The sequence below is a fragment of the Sus scrofa genome, chromosome 5, assembly GCF_054392235.1.
Source record: "Sus scrofa isolate SSC_HxYL_T2T_F1_AM1 chromosome 5, Sscrofa_HxYL_maternal_Yorkshire_Landrace_v2.0, whole genome shotgun sequence".
In the NCBI taxonomy this organism is placed as follows: domain Eukaryota; kingdom Metazoa; phylum Chordata; class Mammalia; order Artiodactyla; family Suidae; genus Sus; species Sus scrofa.
The window spans coordinates 89,747,520-89,765,124 of NC_139387.1; the positions used below are offsets into that span (position 1 = coordinate 89,747,520).

General features: G+C 37.0%; 2 protein-coding genes and 1 long non-coding RNA gene across 21 annotated transcripts in view; 1 reads left to right on the forward strand and 2 right to left on the reverse strand.

Moving 5' to 3' along the window:
- Positions 1-1,606: 1,606 nt before the first annotated feature.
- On the reverse strand, positions 1,607-5,949 carry LOC146403529 (uncharacterized). Of its 2 annotated transcripts, XR_014804226.1 has the most exons (3): positions 5,869-5,949; positions 3,585-5,546; positions 1,607-2,489 (listed from the first exon to the last, which is right to left on the reverse strand). It is a non-coding gene; the product is annotated as an uncharacterized LOC146403529 (long non-coding RNA). The 2 variants fall into 2 exon arrangements; XR_014804225.1 differs by lacking the exon at positions 1,607-2,489 and having other exon boundaries at positions 3,533-5,546.
- On the forward strand, positions 4,982-13,219 carry SYCP3 (synaptonemal complex protein 3). 2 transcript variants are annotated; one of them, XM_084957404.1, is made up of 9 exons: positions 4,982-5,187; positions 5,839-5,975; positions 6,715-6,781; positions 6,948-6,982; positions 9,529-9,646; positions 10,891-10,990; positions 11,619-11,717; positions 12,638-12,742; positions 12,869-13,219. In XM_084957404.1, exons 1-9 carry the CDS (start codon positions 5,183-5,185, stop codon positions 12,920-12,922), a joined length of 720 nt encoding a protein of 239 aa, XP_084813530.1. In that variant the 5' UTR covers positions 4,982-5,182; the 3' UTR covers positions 12,923-13,219. The 2 variants fall into 2 exon arrangements, with proteins under 2 accessions (XP_084813530.1, XP_003126725.5); XM_003126677.5 differs by having other exon boundaries at positions 4,982-5,016.
- CHPT1 (choline phosphotransferase 1) overlaps positions 12,781-17,605 on the reverse strand; it is a 43,356-nt gene continuing 38,531 nt past the window's right edge. For 3 of the 17 annotated variants that reach the window (XR_014804218.1, XR_303599.4, XR_014804221.1), the window contains 2 exons: positions 16,204-16,403; positions 12,781-12,948 (listed from right to left, as the gene is read on the reverse strand). Coding sequence is in view for 3 of the 17 variants with exons in the window: in XM_021092681.2 (XP_020948340.1) it covers positions 12,904-12,948; positions 16,293-16,403 (156 nt within the window). In the remaining 14 variants the exon portion in view is untranslated. Of the gene's footprint in view, positions 14,924-15,533; positions 16,404-17,605 lie in introns of all 17 variants that reach the window. The other 14 variants (XR_014804222.1, XM_021092681.2, XM_013998023.3 and 11 more) reach the window with 9 other exon arrangements.

Genomic DNA, 17,605 nt, shown 5'->3' on the forward strand with positions numbered 1-17,605 from the left:
TGCCCAGACACACTCAAGCTACAAGCCCTGATAAAACACAAAACCAAAGATATGGACTTCGAATCTTGTTACATGAAGTCAGGGAGTTAAAAGTTCTTGAAGAGTAGAATTTCTGCATGTAGTCAAGACACAAATATAGGTGAAAGAGAAAAAAACTAGGTAAAAGAGGACATTATACTGAAATCTGAAATGAATTACCATATTTTAGTATATGTTACCACCCTTTGCTAATACACTTTTTTTTTTTTTTTTTTTTTTTGCGCCTTTTTGCCTTTTTGCCATTTCTTGGGCCACTCCCACAGCATATGGAGGTTCCCAGGCTAGGGGTTGAATCAGAGCTGCAGCCACCAGCCTACACCAGAGCCTCAGCAACACAGGATCCGAACCGTGTCTGCAACCTACACCACGGCTCACAGCAACGCCGGATCTTTAACCCACTGAGCAAGGCCAGGGATCGAACCCACAACCTCATGGTTCCTAGTCGGATTCGTTAACCACTGAGCTACGATGGGAACTCCAATATACATATGATTTAAGTAGCACCATGACGGTCTTGGATAAACCATACAGGGTCAAAGGAGGAACTACTGATGTAAGCCTTGATGCCAACACAAGAATGAGGAAGAAGGTGGTCTTCTTCCCCTCCTCCTTTTCTTTTGTTTATAAAAGTAAGGTTCTCTCAGACCTGGGGCAGAGCCTTCTCACCTCCCCCCTTGCCTTCTTTTTTTGGCTGCTCCTGTAGCATTCGGAATTTCCCAAGCTAATTGAAGCTGCAGCTGCAGCCTATGCTACAGTGATGGCAACACCATATCCTAGCCACATCTGTGATCTACACTGCAGACGGAAGCAATGCTGGATCCTTAACCCAGTGAGTGAGGCCAGGGATTGAACCAACATCCTCACAGAGACAATCTTGGGTCTTTAACCGGCTGAGCCACAACAGGAACCACTGTCTTTTGATTGAAACCACTCACAAGGTGTTAAGACTTACTGAAGCTCAGGTTCTTTAGACTGGAAGAAGGAAAAACTCAGCAAGAGGCAAAGTGGCAGGCAAAGAGTGAGTTTATTAGTATAAGATGCTTGTAAGAAAGGCATCCTGTTGTGTGGCTCAGCAGATGAAGGACCTGACATTGTCTCTGTGAGGATGTGGTTTGATCCCGGCTTCAATCAGTGGATTAAGTATCTGACATTGCCAGAAGTTGTGGTTTAGGTTGCAGATGTGGCTGAGATCTCATTTTGCTGTAGCTGTGGCAAAGGCCGAAGCTGCAGCTTCACTTTGACCCCTGGCCCAGGAAATTCCATATGCCACAGATGTGGCCATTGGGGGGGAAAAAAAAAAAAAGTGGGTTTGAGTCCCAATCTGAGTTTTGGCTGGGTTCAAGGACTACCTGAGAAAAAGTTCAGTTTCAGCTTGAAAGGGCAGGAAGCTATATGCAAAGCCTTGATTACAAACCACATGAGGGAAAGAGAATAAGGTAAATTTACAAGTCAATCTCAGTCATGAAAATGGACTTGAAATGCTGAACAACTCAACCACAGCAACATGCTTAAAAAGTTAGTACATCGTGATCAACTTGGACTTATCACAGAAATGTAGATTTGGTTCAACATTAGGAAATAATACAGTTTATTCATGACATTAACAAGTTAAAGAGAAAAGATTTCAATAGATACAGAAAAAGAATTTAATAAAATGTAACACTTGCCCATGATTTTAAAAAACCATATAAAAAAATTAAAAAATGTCAAAACAAACAAGCAAAAAAAACCACTCTCAGAAAACTAACTTAGAAGCTAAGCTTTCAAAAGGGGCAACTACCAAAAACATACATACAGTATTATTACCAGACCAGGTTTGTCTTGCCTGATACACAGCAAGGCAAAACAATGAGATGCCAAGATTTGCAGCAAAGAGAGTATTTACTCACAAGACAGCCAAGCAGGAAGACAAGAAAACCAATCTCAAGTCTACCTCTAGGCAAGTGGCTGGGGTATTTATGGGATAAAGAATCAAGGAAGCAGGGTGGTCTGGGAGTGTGGGGAGTTGTGATTGGAGAAAGGTGTGGTAATTGACATCCTGAGCAGGTATAATTGGCTACAGGCCTCTGTTTGTTCTTAGGGTGGAGTTTTAGCAATCTGATGTCAAAAGATCACTAAGCAGACATTCTCAAATACCCAGTTGAAGGGTCTGTGGTCCTAACCAGACTCAACCAGCTCAGCTCAAACTGTACATAGCTGACTCCAAGTTCCTGGAAAGTAACTTGGGCAAACAAACATTTTATTGTTTAGGCTAAGTGCACTTGGAAGACACATGTCTTAAAATGACCTTGATTAGTGATGGCAGGTGAAATGCATTTAACCCATGGTATCAGTATCATCACTGTTAATAGAAACTTTAGAAAAATGCTCTTTAAAATTAGGAAGAACAGGGTTCCCATCCTGGTGCAGTGGAAATGAATGTGACTAGGAACCATGAGGTTGTGGGTTCGCTACCTGGCTTTGCTCTGTGGATTAAGGATCTGGCATTGCTCTGAGCTGTGGTGTAGGTCGCAGATGTGGCTCTTATCTGGCATTGCTGTGGTGTGGGCTGGCAGCTGCAGCTCCGATTAGATCCCTAGGCTGGGAACCTCCATATGCCATGGGTGAGGCTGACAAAAAACAAAAAATTAAAAAAAAAATTAGGAAGAATGTCTAGGATGGATGCTTCTATTCATCTTTGTACTAAAGATCCTAATCAGTGCAATCAGAAAATGAATTAAAGCCTCAGAAAGAATCAAAAATGTCATTTTTCACAGATGATATTATTGTAAGAGCCAGACTCCACAAATTTTTAGAATAAAAGTGTTTAGCAAGCTGCTGGATATAAGAATAAGAGCCATATCAGAAATCAATTGGATTTTTTTTTTTTTGGTCTTTTTTGTCTTTTGTCTTTTTGTTTTTGTTGTTGCTGTTGTTGCTATTTCTTGGGCCACTCCCGTGGCATATGGAGGTTCCCAGGCTAGGGGTTGAATTGGAGCTGTAGCCACCGGCCTACGCCAGAGCCACAGCCACAGCCACGCGGGATCTGAGCCGCGTCTGCAACCTACACCACAGCTCACGGCAACGCTGGATCGTTAACCCACTGAGCAAGGGCAGGGACCGAACCCGCAACCTCATGGTTCCTAGTCGGATTCGTTAACCACTGCGCCACGACGGGAACTCCTCAATTGGATATTGATATACCAGCAACAATTAGGAAAAAAAATAGAGACAGAATATGTCATTTACAAATAAATCTAATAAAATTATAGAGCCTGCACAGAGAAAAATGTTAACTTTATTGAATGATATTTGAGTTTATTTGGAATAGGAAGACTCAGTTCTCTCCAAATTGATCTATAGATTTAGTGATTCCAATTAAAATTCAGGAGGTTAGTCTTTTTTTTCCCCCCATAGAACTTGGAAAACTGATTTCAAAATTTTACTTGAAAAACAACAGTTCACGAATACACAGGATACTCCCAAAGAAAAAATAAGTGTGAGACTTGCCCTATTAGATGCCAAATCTTTAATAAAATTGGAATGATGAAAACTGGTTTGGGTGCAAGGAAAGGCAAATTGACCAAAGGAGCAAGCTAGAGAAACAGATTCAAAAGCATATAGAAACTTGACAGATGATGTAGCTGTTAAAGGGAAGGCATGGGCTATTCAATAAACTGGTTTCCACAGAGGTGGGGCAGGGGGAAGTAATTGGATCTACCTGTCACCAGGCACAGAAATAAATTCTAGATGAATGAAGACTTAAAAATGAAAAATAAAAACCTTCAAAGTTTTGCATTTTTATGACTTCAGAATAAAAACAAATTTCTTTGAAAAGATACAGAAAACCAGTCATAAATACTAACAACCCTCCGTATATAAAGACCTACAAATCAACAACAAACACATAGCCCAATTGAAAAATGAGCAAGAAATGCAAAAGGATATTTTAAGGAAAAGGAAATGCACATGTCCAATAAGCATAACAGGAGCTTAGTATTATGAGTGATTGGAAAAATAGAAGACCCTAAAGAAATATCAATTTACGCCCACTAAAATGGCAAAATTAAATCTGACTATACCAAGTAATGATGAGTACATTGAACAATGGGACCTCACTCTGTTGGTGGGAGTATAAAATGGAAGCCAATTTGGCATTACATCATCTAGCCTATGAGGGAGCGACTACACACTAGATACTTTGTAAAAACTTTTAGCATAGATGCACCAGATTAGAATATTCATCGTAGCATTGTTTATACAGGAGGTAAACTGAAAATAACTCACATGTCCACAGACAAGAAAATCAATAAATTGTGGAACAGAGGCACAGTGGATTTTACAGCAGTGAAAACGAAAGAACTATGGCTACATGTAATAATCTAGATTCTCTCAGTGACATAACGCTAAGTAAAAAAGGGAGTGGCAGAATATTACACAGAATATGGTACAACTTTTTGTACTTAGGGAAGACAAAACTAGGCAGGGTTGTTTAAGGGGACACATATATGTGGTAACAAAACTTAAAAAATGGGAGGGCCCAATGATTCACATAAAATTCAGCATAATTTTAAAAGCTATCTCTGAATAGGAGATGGGGGGATAGGTCGGAAAGAACATCCTGAGGAGAGTCAGTGGGTTCTGGTAAAATTCCACTTCACAAATTAAGTTGTGTGTTCTTCACGTTTCGTAAATTACATATTCTTTGCCATTTCATTATTAAAATACTATGAAAAACTTAAACTTCCGTTACAAAAATAAACTGGAAGGTGCCTGGCCTCTCAAGTACCAGCCACAAACGGCGCCCCGCAAGGCGCTCTGGGTAGTGGTCTCTTGTGGTCTGTCGCCCACGGGGGCGGAGCCGCAGGGACGCTGCACGCATGCACCCTCCAACCAGCCAATCAGAGACGCCCCTGGGCGAGACGTGGCCGGCTTTTCTCAGGCACGAATTCTGAGTTGCCTCAGAGGAGCGTCGCAGCATCGAAGCGAACACCTCAGGTGAGGCGCCGGGTCGGAGGAGGTGGGAGCGGCGGGGGAAGCCTGTCGGGAGACCTGTAGCTGTGGTTCTCCGCCATTGGGATGTTTTTCAGGCGTGAGGAGGGGAAAGTTTGTCCAGCTAGGGAGTCCCATCCAGGTTATTTGTCCGGTTGGTTGTTCTTGACCAATGAGGTAAATCTTTCCCGCTGGCGCTCCCTGAGGCCTCTGACAGAAATGTGAAGGCGGTGAAGCTGCCTGTGGGCAGGGCCGGGAGCTGGCGAGGGACGGGCGAAAAAGCGCGGGCTGCGCGGTTTGGGACGCGACGCCGGGCGGGTGGACGCGACACCAGTAGGCGAGGAGGGTGGGCCCTCGTTTGCGCGCCCCCAATCCGCAGAAATGATTCCGGGGATCTCAGGGCTTCCTTTCTCTGGTCCTCGAGCCCTGGGTCATGGCAGTCTTAATGAACGTCGTTCTCCGTGACCCAGAAGGCAGAACGTTTTGGTGGCGGGCTCGTGGTCGATCCTGTCAGGAGCTCCGATTTCCCTGTGGGACTGAAAGGCAAAATCTACATTTGCCTCAGTTTAGTCAGGAGCTGGCAGAGTGGGGGCTTCGGCAGGGAACTCGCCATCCCAGCACCGCCCCCCCCCCCCGCCCCCGGGTTCAGGGCGGCAGCGGCATCTTTTTTGTTAATTTTTGGCCCAGCAAGATAAAAGAAGAGACTCTTAGGATCAGCTAGGATGATCATTATTTGATATCTCTCATTTTTAAATTTTCCAATTCATTTAAACGGTGTCTTTGGATTCAGGTGTTTTTTGTTTTTGTTTTGTTTTTTTTTAAATTTAGAAAAATGGTGCCTTCTGGAAGAAAACATACCGGGAAATCTGGAAAGCCATCCATGGAGGATCAGGTGATAAGACCCTATGACTTTGAGAAAGAAGAAAAAAAAGATCTGAGTGGTTCAGAGGAGGATGTCATTGAAGGTACCATATAGCTCCTGTTATTGGGTAGTGATCATGTCCTGCAGTTCATTTTTGAAACCACCACATTTTAAACTACAGTAGAACTTTGCTTATAGAGCATTTTCATGTACTTCATGCTTCTCATTTGGAGTTAGTGAAACGTATATAGATTTCTCACTTTTGCTTGTCATTATTCCCAAAATGTCTGATAAATTATATGGCTTATTATGACATTAACACAGGAAGACTGGCAAAATTGTTCATATAAAATGGTCCTGGATCCTGACTTAATTCCATCTGACCTGCAGAGAAAGTATTCTATTTATTTATTTTTATTTTATTATTATTATTGTCTTTTTTTTTTTTTTTTTTTTTTGCCTTTTCTAGGGCCGCTCCCGGGTCATATGGAGGTTCCCAGGCTAGGGGTCTAATCGGAGCTGTGGCCGCCAGCCTACCCCATAGCACAGCAACGCCAGATCGGAGCCGAGTCTGTGACCTACACCACAGCTCACCGCAAATCGGGATCCTTAACCCACTGAGCGAGGTCAGGGATCGAACTCGCCACCTCATGGTTCCCAATCGGATTCATTAACCACTGAGCCACCACGGGAACTCTGAAAGTATTCTATTTATATGTTTGCTTTAAAAACTTGTCTTAGCAGAAAGCCTAAAATATCTCAAAATTTAGATATTACTCCATTAAAAGTGACCAAAATAGCATACTTAATATCAAATATTTTTCTTTTCATTGTCAATGCAGGGAAGACTCCAATACTTGATAAGCATGGGAAAAAAAGGACTTCTACAGGAATAGTTGAAGATTTGGGGTAATATTCGCAAACGATTTTTGCCTGTTAGATAAAACACTTTAAGAAAAATCTGTTTGGTTGTCCAATGAGTATTGTATGTAGTACAATGAGTGTGTGATATTTCCTCCAAGACAAGAATGATATTTTATGGAAACTTAAAAATTTTTCATGCGATTTTTCGCAGGGGTGAAGTACAGAATATGCTGGAAAGATTTGGAGGTATGTTTTAGGAGATACTTATATATTGAAAATTGTTTTAAACCATGTAACTTGAATAATAGGAGATGATAATCAGTGGACTATGAGACTTATTTAAGGCTATTCTCATATGAACGATTTTGCATGGTATATGTGATCCAGCTTCACAGATTTCCTTACTAATCTTTTCCAATTGTTGATCTGAGAAGTGAGAATGATACTGACAGTGGTCAGGCAGGAACGGTGCTTTTATGTTTTATACATGTGTGAGTTTAATGGATTGTGGAATCATAGAACAAAAGTGGATGGGGAAAAGTATCCTTTTTATGGATCTTCATGGACTAAGTGATACAAACACACATATCTGTATAAGTTGAGTTTTTATTTTCTCAGTTATTTTCAGACATTCCTGTGTTCTTTTCTTTAGGAAGAGCATTATAAATTGATGCCTTTAAAAGTACCTCTTTACTATTTTTACATTATGTGGTTGAGAATTAAAGAATTAGTGAGAGATGTACAATCAGATAAGAAGTTCATAAACTTTAAATTATATGTCAAATATCAGTTATATTTACTGTGTTTAGGGAATAGTATTCTTAAAAGAGTCAATATTTGGTTCTTCTATGGATTCATATAATTGAGTCTTTTTTGAAAGCTTTGCCTTATTTGATAGTAGCAAAATGCTTGTTTTATAATGTCTTAATAAATTTATTATTATTGATGCATATTTGGAGTACAAAGTATTTATGTAATTGTGTAGGTCACCTAATCATGGTTATTGAAAAATAACTGATGGTAGATTCATATACATGTGTTTATGTTTAGCAGAGCATTACTTGAAGTAGTAAAAAATCTTATGAAGTGTGTACTTATGGGTAAAAATGTCCAATAAAAAGCTCCACAAAAGTATTTAAAATAGGGTTCATGAATGAATTTATCTAGATATTTACTTAAATTAAGGTTTTCTATGCTTGGTTGGTCTTTGTCTCTTTTAGTAAAAAAAAAATACTTAAAAGTATCACTGATGGTATTTTAAAAATTTTTCTTATTTTTTGTCTTTAGGTTTTTAAAAAATTACCATTATTAAAGTATAGTGGATTTACAGTGTTTTGTCAAGTTGTTTTACAACAAAATGACCCAATCACACACATTTCCCCATGCTGTTGCATTCCAAATGTGACAATTTGCATCCAGAAAACCTCCCAAATGCCCATCCATCCCACTCCCTCCCCTGCCCCTCTTGGGAACACCAAGTCTGCTCTTCTTGGCCATGATCTGTTTCTGTTTTTTCTTTGTTATTTTTAGATAGGCTTATCTGTTCCATATTTTAGATTCCACAAATAAGTGATATCATACAGTATTTGTCTTTTTCTTTCTTATTTCACTTAGTATGAGAGTCTCTAGTTCCATCCATGTTGCTGCAGATGGCATTATTTTGTTGTTTTTTTAATGGCTGAGTAGTATTTCATTGTATATATATACCATATCCTCTTAATCCATTCATCTGTGTCATTGAACATTTAGATTGTTTGCATGTTTTGGCTATTGTGCATAGTGCTGCTCCGAACATAGGGGTGCAATGTATCTTATATATATACATATATATATGCCCAGCAGTGGAATTGCTGGATCAAATGGTAGCTCTATATTTAGTTTCCTGAGTACCTCCATACTGTTTTCCATAGTGGTTGTACCAGTTTACATTCCCACCAACAGTGAAGCAGGGTACATTTTTCTCCGCACCCTCTCCAGCATTTGTTATTTGTTGACTTGTTAATGATGGCCATTCTGACTGGTGTGAGGTGGTACCTCATTGTAGTATTGATTTTCATTTCTCTAATAATTAGTGATATTGAGCATTTTTTCATATGCCTGTTGGCCATCCGTATGTCTTTGGAGAAATGTCTGTTTAGGTCTTCTGCCCATTTTTCAATTGGGTTGTTTATTTTTTTGTTGTTGAGTTGCATGAGTTGTTTGTATATTTTGGAGATTAGGCCCTTGTCTGTTGCATTGTTGACAAAGATTTTCTCCCATTCTGTGGGTTGTCTTCATTTTTTTAATGGTTAACTTTGCTGTGCCAAAGTGTTTGAGTTTCCTTAAAAAGTCCCATTGGTTTATGTGTGTCTTTATTGCCATTGCTCTAGGATATCCTTTTTTAGATTTTTAAAAAATAGTATTATGTTTTATATAATGTGTTCTAACAATAATTCATCTAAATGTGTTCTTTCAGTTAGAAAGTATTTTATAAATTAAGAAAAATTCCAGCCTTTATTAGTGTTTTCTTATGGAGAAATTAGTCTATTCTTGAGACCTTTTTTTTTTCATTTATTAGCTCTTTTTAATTATCTCTAGTTTGGAAAATCAGAATTGGGATAATAAAAACCAAAAGTTTTTTCTCAGAAACAAAAGCCAAGCAAATAATCTTGATTTTTGATATTATCTCTATTTTAAAATTTGATTTTAAATCTTTCTAAAACTCTTAAACCAGCTGTATCCATATTTATTTATGTGGAAATAAAATAACTTTCTTCCACATTAAATTTAATGAATCTTTATTTTGAACATAGCTGATATTAACAAGGCTCTTCTTGCCAAGAGAAAAAAACTAGAAATGTACACCAAGGCTTCTCTCAAAACCAGTAACCAGAAAATTGAAAATGTTTGGAAAACCCAGCAAGAGCAAAGGTAAGGTTGTTCATTTTTTTCACTGCCACAACATTTGTATCATTCCTTAGTATTCATTGGTACAAATTATGAAAAGTACTATCATTTATTGGGGTTTCTAGTAAGAAATATATTTGGCTTGATTTTCCTCTAGGTCCTTTAGTCCTATAACCTCATTCCTTCATAGACTTGAGATATATTTCCTAGAAATCAATAAAGATGACTTTTTCCCCTTTTAAATAACAATTGAGTTTTTGCAAGTAATTTATATTCATTCTAGAAATATACTAGCTGGATAAAAAGTGTTATTTAAAGCATTGGTCTCAATGATAGTTAACTGTTTAACAATGTAGAAAAGGGTCTTATGTATTATAATCCATTTGTATATTTTAGCTCAGTTAACTTTTGTACAAAATCAGTGTGCCAAAATGGGGAAAAATTGAGATATTTCTATTTTAAATACAAATATAATAAGTATAATAGCTTCACTGGATCTATAATAACTTATATTCAGTAGGAGAAAATGAAAAATAACTTGCTTGGAGATCAAACAAACTTTTCTGGGAGTTCCCATTGTGGCTTAGCAGGTTAAGAACCCAACATAGTGTCCATGAAGGTATGGGTTCAATCCCTGGTCTTGATTAGTAGCTTAAAAACCCAGCATTGCTGAGAGTTCTCTTCGTGGCGCAGTGGTTAACGAATCCAACTAGGAACCATGAGGTTGTGGGTTCAATCCCTGCCCTTGCTCAGTGGGTTAAGGATCCGGTATTGCTGTGAGCTGTGGTGTAGGTCTCAGACGTGGATAAATAAGTAAAAATCCTGCATTGCTGCAAGCTGAGGCATAGGTCTAGATTGCAGATGTGGATCTGGTGTCAGTGTAGCTGTGGTGAGGGCTTCAGCTGCAGCTCTGATTCAACCCCTAGCCTGGGAACTTCTGTATGTTGTAGGTATGGTTGTAAAAAGAAAGAAAAAAAAAAAAAAAAAAACACCAAAAAAAAACTATCCCCCAAGAAACCAAACATACTTTTCTGGAACATGTATATATACAATAAAACTTTTCTAGTTTTTAAGAGCTAAAGCACATGAGAGGTCTTTTCTGTTAGGAAAACAAATACCCCTGGAATCAGCAAAAAATCATAATTTTACTTGACATCTGAAAGTTTGCTATTATTGCCTTTTATAATAGTATAAATTATATCAAATATTGTTTTTAAAGTTTTTTTCATATTGATATGAAATATAGCTGTATTCATTATGTTTTATAGGCAGAAGCTTAACCAGGAGTATTCTCAGCAGTTTCTGACTTTGTTTCAGCAGTGGGATATAGATGTGCAGAAAGCTGAAGAACAAGAAGAAAAACTAGCTGTTAGTATCATGCTTAACTTTATAATTTATCATTACTGTCAAGTAGGAATGGAGAACCTAGAACTGTAGCACACCCAGGGAACTCAGCCAGGTTCCATTACCCCTTGCTGTCTGTGAGTTTGGTTCTGCTGAATGGTAAAACAGAAGTATAGGCACATACCATACTCATAAAAGCTGTGTTGGTCTTTGCTTCCTATCTAACACGTTAATATGAAGTTTGTTATTAATACCATGTAGAAGTTACAGTTATTAGTAATGACAAAATCTAGGGTATGAGTATGTAAGTGGATAGCTAAAGTAGGGTGAAAGATGAAAATCATTGGTGGAAAACAAGCCAAGAAACTGAAAGCCCAGTATTATTGGAAGGATCATCTGTGTTGACACTGAAAGCACCAAAAATTAAGACATGTTTTGAGTGTTGTTGAGATTCCTTACTCAGTGAACTGGTAGGATTATTATATTATTGTTGTATATAAGTGATGAACACATTATCTAACCTCAGTCATAATAGTTATTAAAACAAAATCTTAAAAATAGTAATTTAAAAACTATTCCTTTGAAGTTTAATGAATTATTTTTTGCTAATTTTCACCCAATTGTTATTTATCACATATTTTTTCTTTTATAGAATATGTTTCGCCAGCAACAAAAAGTTTTTCAACAGTCTAGAATTGTTCAGAGCCAGAGACTGAAAACAATCCGACAGTTATATGAGCAGTTCATAAAGGTTTGTTATATTAATACATTTCTTATAATTTCTATGTGGAAGTAGTAGATAATTTTTTCCTAAGTTTAAGGGGAAAACATTTTACTTACACATTTTAAATTCTTAACTATTTTCCATTTTGAATTCATTGTTTTTAAGTGCCAAATGCTAATAAGTGTTACCACTTAGTGTAGGACTTTAGTACTGATATTTGACTCCTCAATCTCCCTTATTCTTCACATCCACACTACTGCCCTAGTTAAGAACCTCATCATTCTTTGCTTATGATATTAAAACTCTTAACTGATTTCTCTGTTCTCCAACTCATCCTTCATGAGTCTGCCGTATTATCTTCCTAAAATGGTGTATCTCTTCCCTTCTGAAAAACTGACAGCATCTCATTCTAAATGTTAGGTATGGAAACACCCCCCGCCCCACACACACACATATAATCCTCTTTTTATGTTTCAGTTACTACATTCATCCATTAGTGCCATCCCTCTACAAAACTGCTTTCTCTGAACTCACTTTGCATTTTCATGCTTCTGATTATGCTCTTGCCTTAGAATACTTTTAACTCCTTTTTCCTTACCTGTAAGAGTCCTATTCTTTTGCTAATTAAACTGGAATCAATCCCCATTTTCTACTGCAAAGCTGCAGCAAGTTCTGTTTCTATTCCTATTATAAAATTCTGTTGTTTGTTTCTTTCAATGAGAACGTACACTATTGTACCTCCTTTAATAATATTTGACTCATGTCTGACATTTTTTTATTCCTTCAGTGAATAGTTTGGTTTTCTGTATTACTTAGAATATTTTTATCTGAAATAATATATAATATTTGAATATTAAAAATTTCCTACTTTTGAAAATTAATTGTATAAGTTTGAACCTGGGGTGAAAAGTGGTGATTTCTAACTGAACTAGCCTTTTGTGTTTTAGAGTATGGAGGACTTAGAGAAGAATCATGATAATCTACTTACTGGTGCACAGAATGAACTTAGAAAAGAAATGGCTATGTTGCAAAAAAAAATTATGATGGAAACTGTAAGTTATATTTAAAATTGAAAAAATAAAGATTAATATAAGCAGTGAAATATTTTATTTGCTGAAATATGTATAACACTTATCTAAAAATTAAACAAATGTTTAATATCTCCTTTCATGTAACAGCAGCAGCAAGAGATGGCAAGTGTTCGAAAGTCTCTTCAATCCATGTTATTCTGATGACTCTTTGAAGGAAGAACTTGAACCTAAGTAATATGATACAATTATAACATTAGCTAGGAGGCATGTCAGTCTTCAGCATGGTTTAAAATTTCAGTTTAAAATATTACATTGTATTGATCATTAGCTAAATAAGTACATGACCTCTCTTTTTGTTAATCTCCAAATAAAATATGAAGTTAGGTGAGTAGGAGCAATTCCTAAATTACATGTACCACCAATCTTCCAACTCTTTAATAGTGCATTGTTCTAATACTTGTCACTTAACTTACAGCAATAAAGATGATTTAATTTCAAGTTTTGGCTTCAGAGTATTGGTATCACTTCCAAAAGGTAGAAAGCACAAGTATATAGATGGTTAATGTTACTCTTCTCTAAGAAAAAAATACCAAATCTATTTTATATGTACATCCTTTTGCACATATTCATTAAGTTACACAGCCAATTCTAATGAAAAGATTTCAAAAGAAAATATATTCTATTGACTTATCAAATTTATTAAAAGCAACTTGTTTCCATTCTGGAATAAATTAAACTGCTAAAAACCATTAACACAACCAAACAAGATCTAAAAATATCAATATTAAGGCATGGATTTGTGAATGTCATTTCCACAAAGACATCAAAATGCCATTTAATTGGGTTTGGTCCACAATTAAATGACGCATGCCCTTAGTAATGATTTAGAGCATATCATTAATATACCTATTTATTTATTATTTCTTTGCATGGCCGCACCTGCAGCATATGAAGTTCCCAGGCGAGGGGTAAACTCTGAGCTGCAGCTGCAGGTCTATACCACAGCCACAGCAACATGGGATCTGAGCTGCATCTGCAGGCTTGACTGAAGCTTGCAGCAACACCAGTTCCTCAACACACCGAGTGAGGCTAGGGGTTGAACCTCCATCCTTAGGGGCACTGTGTCAGGTTCTTAACCCACTGAGCCACAATAGGAACTCCCCTAATTATTTATGGTTTAAGTACTTCATATCTGTCTTTAAATTACCTAGATTGCTTTTTCAGTTTTAATATTCAGTAAATATATGGAAGTTATTAATATTCATTTCCAAACTTGAACAATTAATTCTTACACCCTTTTAAAATGTTAATTTTTAAACAAAAACATATGAAATACTTGATTTAATAAATGTTAAATTGTTTTTGAAATAAGTTTGAAATTTCTGAGTTAAACTTACTATTTTTACTGAAACTACTTTCACTGAATCATTCAAAACAAAAAAATATGCTTAATAAGAGAGAAGAGTGACTTTCTCCTTTTTTTCCATATTTAAAATTCTAGTTTTTGTCCCACAACCCACCCTAATTTTAGCTTTAGGTTTTCCAAGTTTTAAAAAACAAATCCTTATAGATTCTCTATTTCTAACAGTAATAACATACAGGGAGAAATCAGTTCTCTACCATTAACAAATATCTGACATTAAAGGGACAGTTTACCTCCTCAATTGTTGCATTTTGTAAAGGATTTCCCTTTTAACCCAAAATACACGTTGGACTATAAATCTTAAGTACCATTCAAATTAAAAAGTCATATTGAATTTATCAGTTGTTTCGGAGGCAAAATATGTACCTCCAGAGTATTTTCTGTATACTTAATTCACATAAGTACATATTTTTCCTTTTAAGGAATATCAGCTTTCACTTTTTAAAATACATCTTTTACTTGCTTAAGATACTAGTACATGTTCATTACTCCTTTAAAAAATTATTTCATCATATGGTTTATGGTCTACAGAACTACTGGATAAAATTACATACAGGTAAGATGGGAATCTGAGGATCTGGGTCACCAAAGATCTTTGTGATAGTTCTGTTACTCATAATGAGCAATGTAAGTACTTTGAAGTGAGAGTGGAAAGATAAGAATCAGGAAATGGAGTTCCCATTGTGGCACAGCAGAAACGAATCTGACTAGGAACCACGAGGTTGCGGGTCTGATCCCTGGCCTCAATTAGTGGGTTAAGGATCTGGCATTGCCATGAGCTGTGGTGTAGCTCGCAGACACAGCTCAGATCCTGCATGGCTGTGGCTGTGGCCAGCAGCTGTAACTCTGATTTGACCCCTAGCCTGGGAACCTCCATATGCTGTGGGTATGGTCCTGAAAAGCAAAAAAAAAAAAAAAGGACATAATATACTTAGTGGTTGAATGACATAGTTATTTTATTCCCCTTTTACCTCAAATGAGTCAAAGTATACTTGAAATAGCTTTAGCTGATACTCTAAAGGGAAGATATTTTTGCCATGTTTTCATAAATTACTAATTTTCTTATATATCAATTGTGCTTTAGCTACTGTTATTTTGCACAAAAGGAAATGTTTAATGTCCACTTTTTTGTGACAATGAAATTTTAACTCAATATCAGGGAACAAGCTACTCTCACTATATTCTTTTTTTTTTTTTTTTTTTTTTTTGTCTTTTTGTCGTTGTTGTTGCTATTTCTTGGGCCGCTCCCGCGGCATATGGAGGTTCCCAGGCTAGGGGTTGAATCGGAGCTGTAGCCACCGGCCTACGCCAGAGGCACAGCAACGCAGGATCCGAGCCGCATCTGCAACCTACACCACAGCTCATGGCAACGCCGGATCGTTAACCCACTGAGCAAGGGCAGGGATTGAACCCGCAACCTCATGGTTCCTAGTCGGATTCGTTAACCACTGCGCCACGACGGGAACTCCTACTCTCACTATATTCTAAAGTGGTGAAGACAAATTCCTTTTACTAACCACAAATTACAGAAAATCCGAGTAGCCCCTTTTAAATTCTAACTGGTATACTAAAGCAAGTATTTCCTTTTATACACCAGTAATTAACATACTTCTTTTGAAAGTGGCTAATAAAAAATTTAGAACATCATTTGACTTAATAATTACATTATTACAATCCATACACTTATGCAATATTATGAACTCACTTGTCAATTTTTAGCAATCAAAGTAGGCATTACCCTCAAGATGACTAAAATCCTTTAAGTCCTGAATTTTTATGTAATTCTTTGGCAGAGAAAATCCCATGTGTTTCATAAGGATTTCTGAGACAAAGAGATTGCTCTTTAGAACTAGAGTTGTTCAGTTTCTTATTCTTAGAAAATTGAAATTTCTTTGTTTGGTTTTGTTTCCAATTAATTTATAGATTGTATTACTCTCATAATACCTGTGATCAAAAATGTTGATAGACAATGAGGGCTCTGCAACTGAAATAGACATAATGGAATCTATAGGACTTAATGTTTTATATAAAATATAACCTTATTTGATAGTATACTAGCCTCCTGCAAAGGGGAATTTCCTTCACTCATAGGTTCCCCTAACTGCTTCTCCTCTTTTCCTTGGGCTATTAGTCAATATGCTTGTGAACCTGTTCAGGTGCTTGATGACATGAAGTCTTGAAGATACTTAGATGAAGATGTCTTGAAATTTGCAGGCATAAAGCACTAAAGTACCTTATCATATCAAGTGAAGAAATGACCTTTAGAAACAAAAAAAGAAAATATAAAATGGGTTATAGTCTGTCTTTTCTGAAGTAACATCTATTTTTCTGTCCCCACCTCCTAATCTTAAACTTTAACCAAAAATTCTTCACTGAAAATATTAACATTTTATAGTTCATATTTGGACCTCACTATAGATCTGTAGACTATGCAGGGTATCTCACAGTTATAGAAACTGAGGCTCAGAGTGGCAAAAGGCCTAGACTAAAATATAAAAGCTGGACAACAACAGAACAAGTCTTTTGACTCCACATTCTTTCAATTTCCTGCTCTGTAACAAACCAACAAATTTTCTATTAGAAGGGACTGTCAGTTTTTATAATGAAATCATTCCATCACATAATTTTCTTGTTCCTTATACCTTTGAGAATAGTTATGAGAAAGTAAAGGTCTAGAAGAGACACCATAGTTGAGGGGAAGCACATGCAAAATTACGTTCTTTACAACATTAAGAAGGAAGCACATTACTTAAAAACATTTCCAGACATTGGAAAAGTTTGGTCAGAAAAGAAGAGCCTTGCAGCTCTGCCAATGGAGAGGGAATTCTCACCCATGATGGCAAAAATCTCCTTGTCATTTACCTGAAAAACTCCACCTGACCCTTTTCTCTCTGAAGCAAGAATCTTTTCCTTAAGGATGCCAAAGGGCACAGGATGTGTATTCTGGTCCACATAGAGTTTTTGTTTGTTTTTAACTGTGGTCCATCCACAAAGCATTTTAAAGCAAAACTGAATTTGATTTCCTCACCATAATCTTCTCTACATAACCTGATGTAAAACCAGACCCGCTCACTCATTACAAATTAGGTGCTTGAGGAGTTCCCGTCGTGGCACAGTGGAAACGAATCCAACTAGGAACCATGAGGTTGAGGGTTTGGTTCCTGGCCTTGCTCAGTGGGTTAAGGATCCAGTATTGCCGTGAGCTGTGGTGTAGGTCGCAGATGTGGCTCAGATCTGGCGTTGCTGTGGTGTAGGCTGGCAGGTACAGTTCCAACTGGACCCCTAGCTTGGGAAACTCCATATGCCACAGGGGCGGCCCTAAAAAAAAAAAAAATAAAATCAGGTGCTTGAATTTTTAACACTTGATATTTTAATTATGTTAATTCTATTTAGTAATACTTGAGTTCACCAAAAGAAACCCTAGACTGAATTTTCGGGTATTTTGAATAATCACTCCGTAT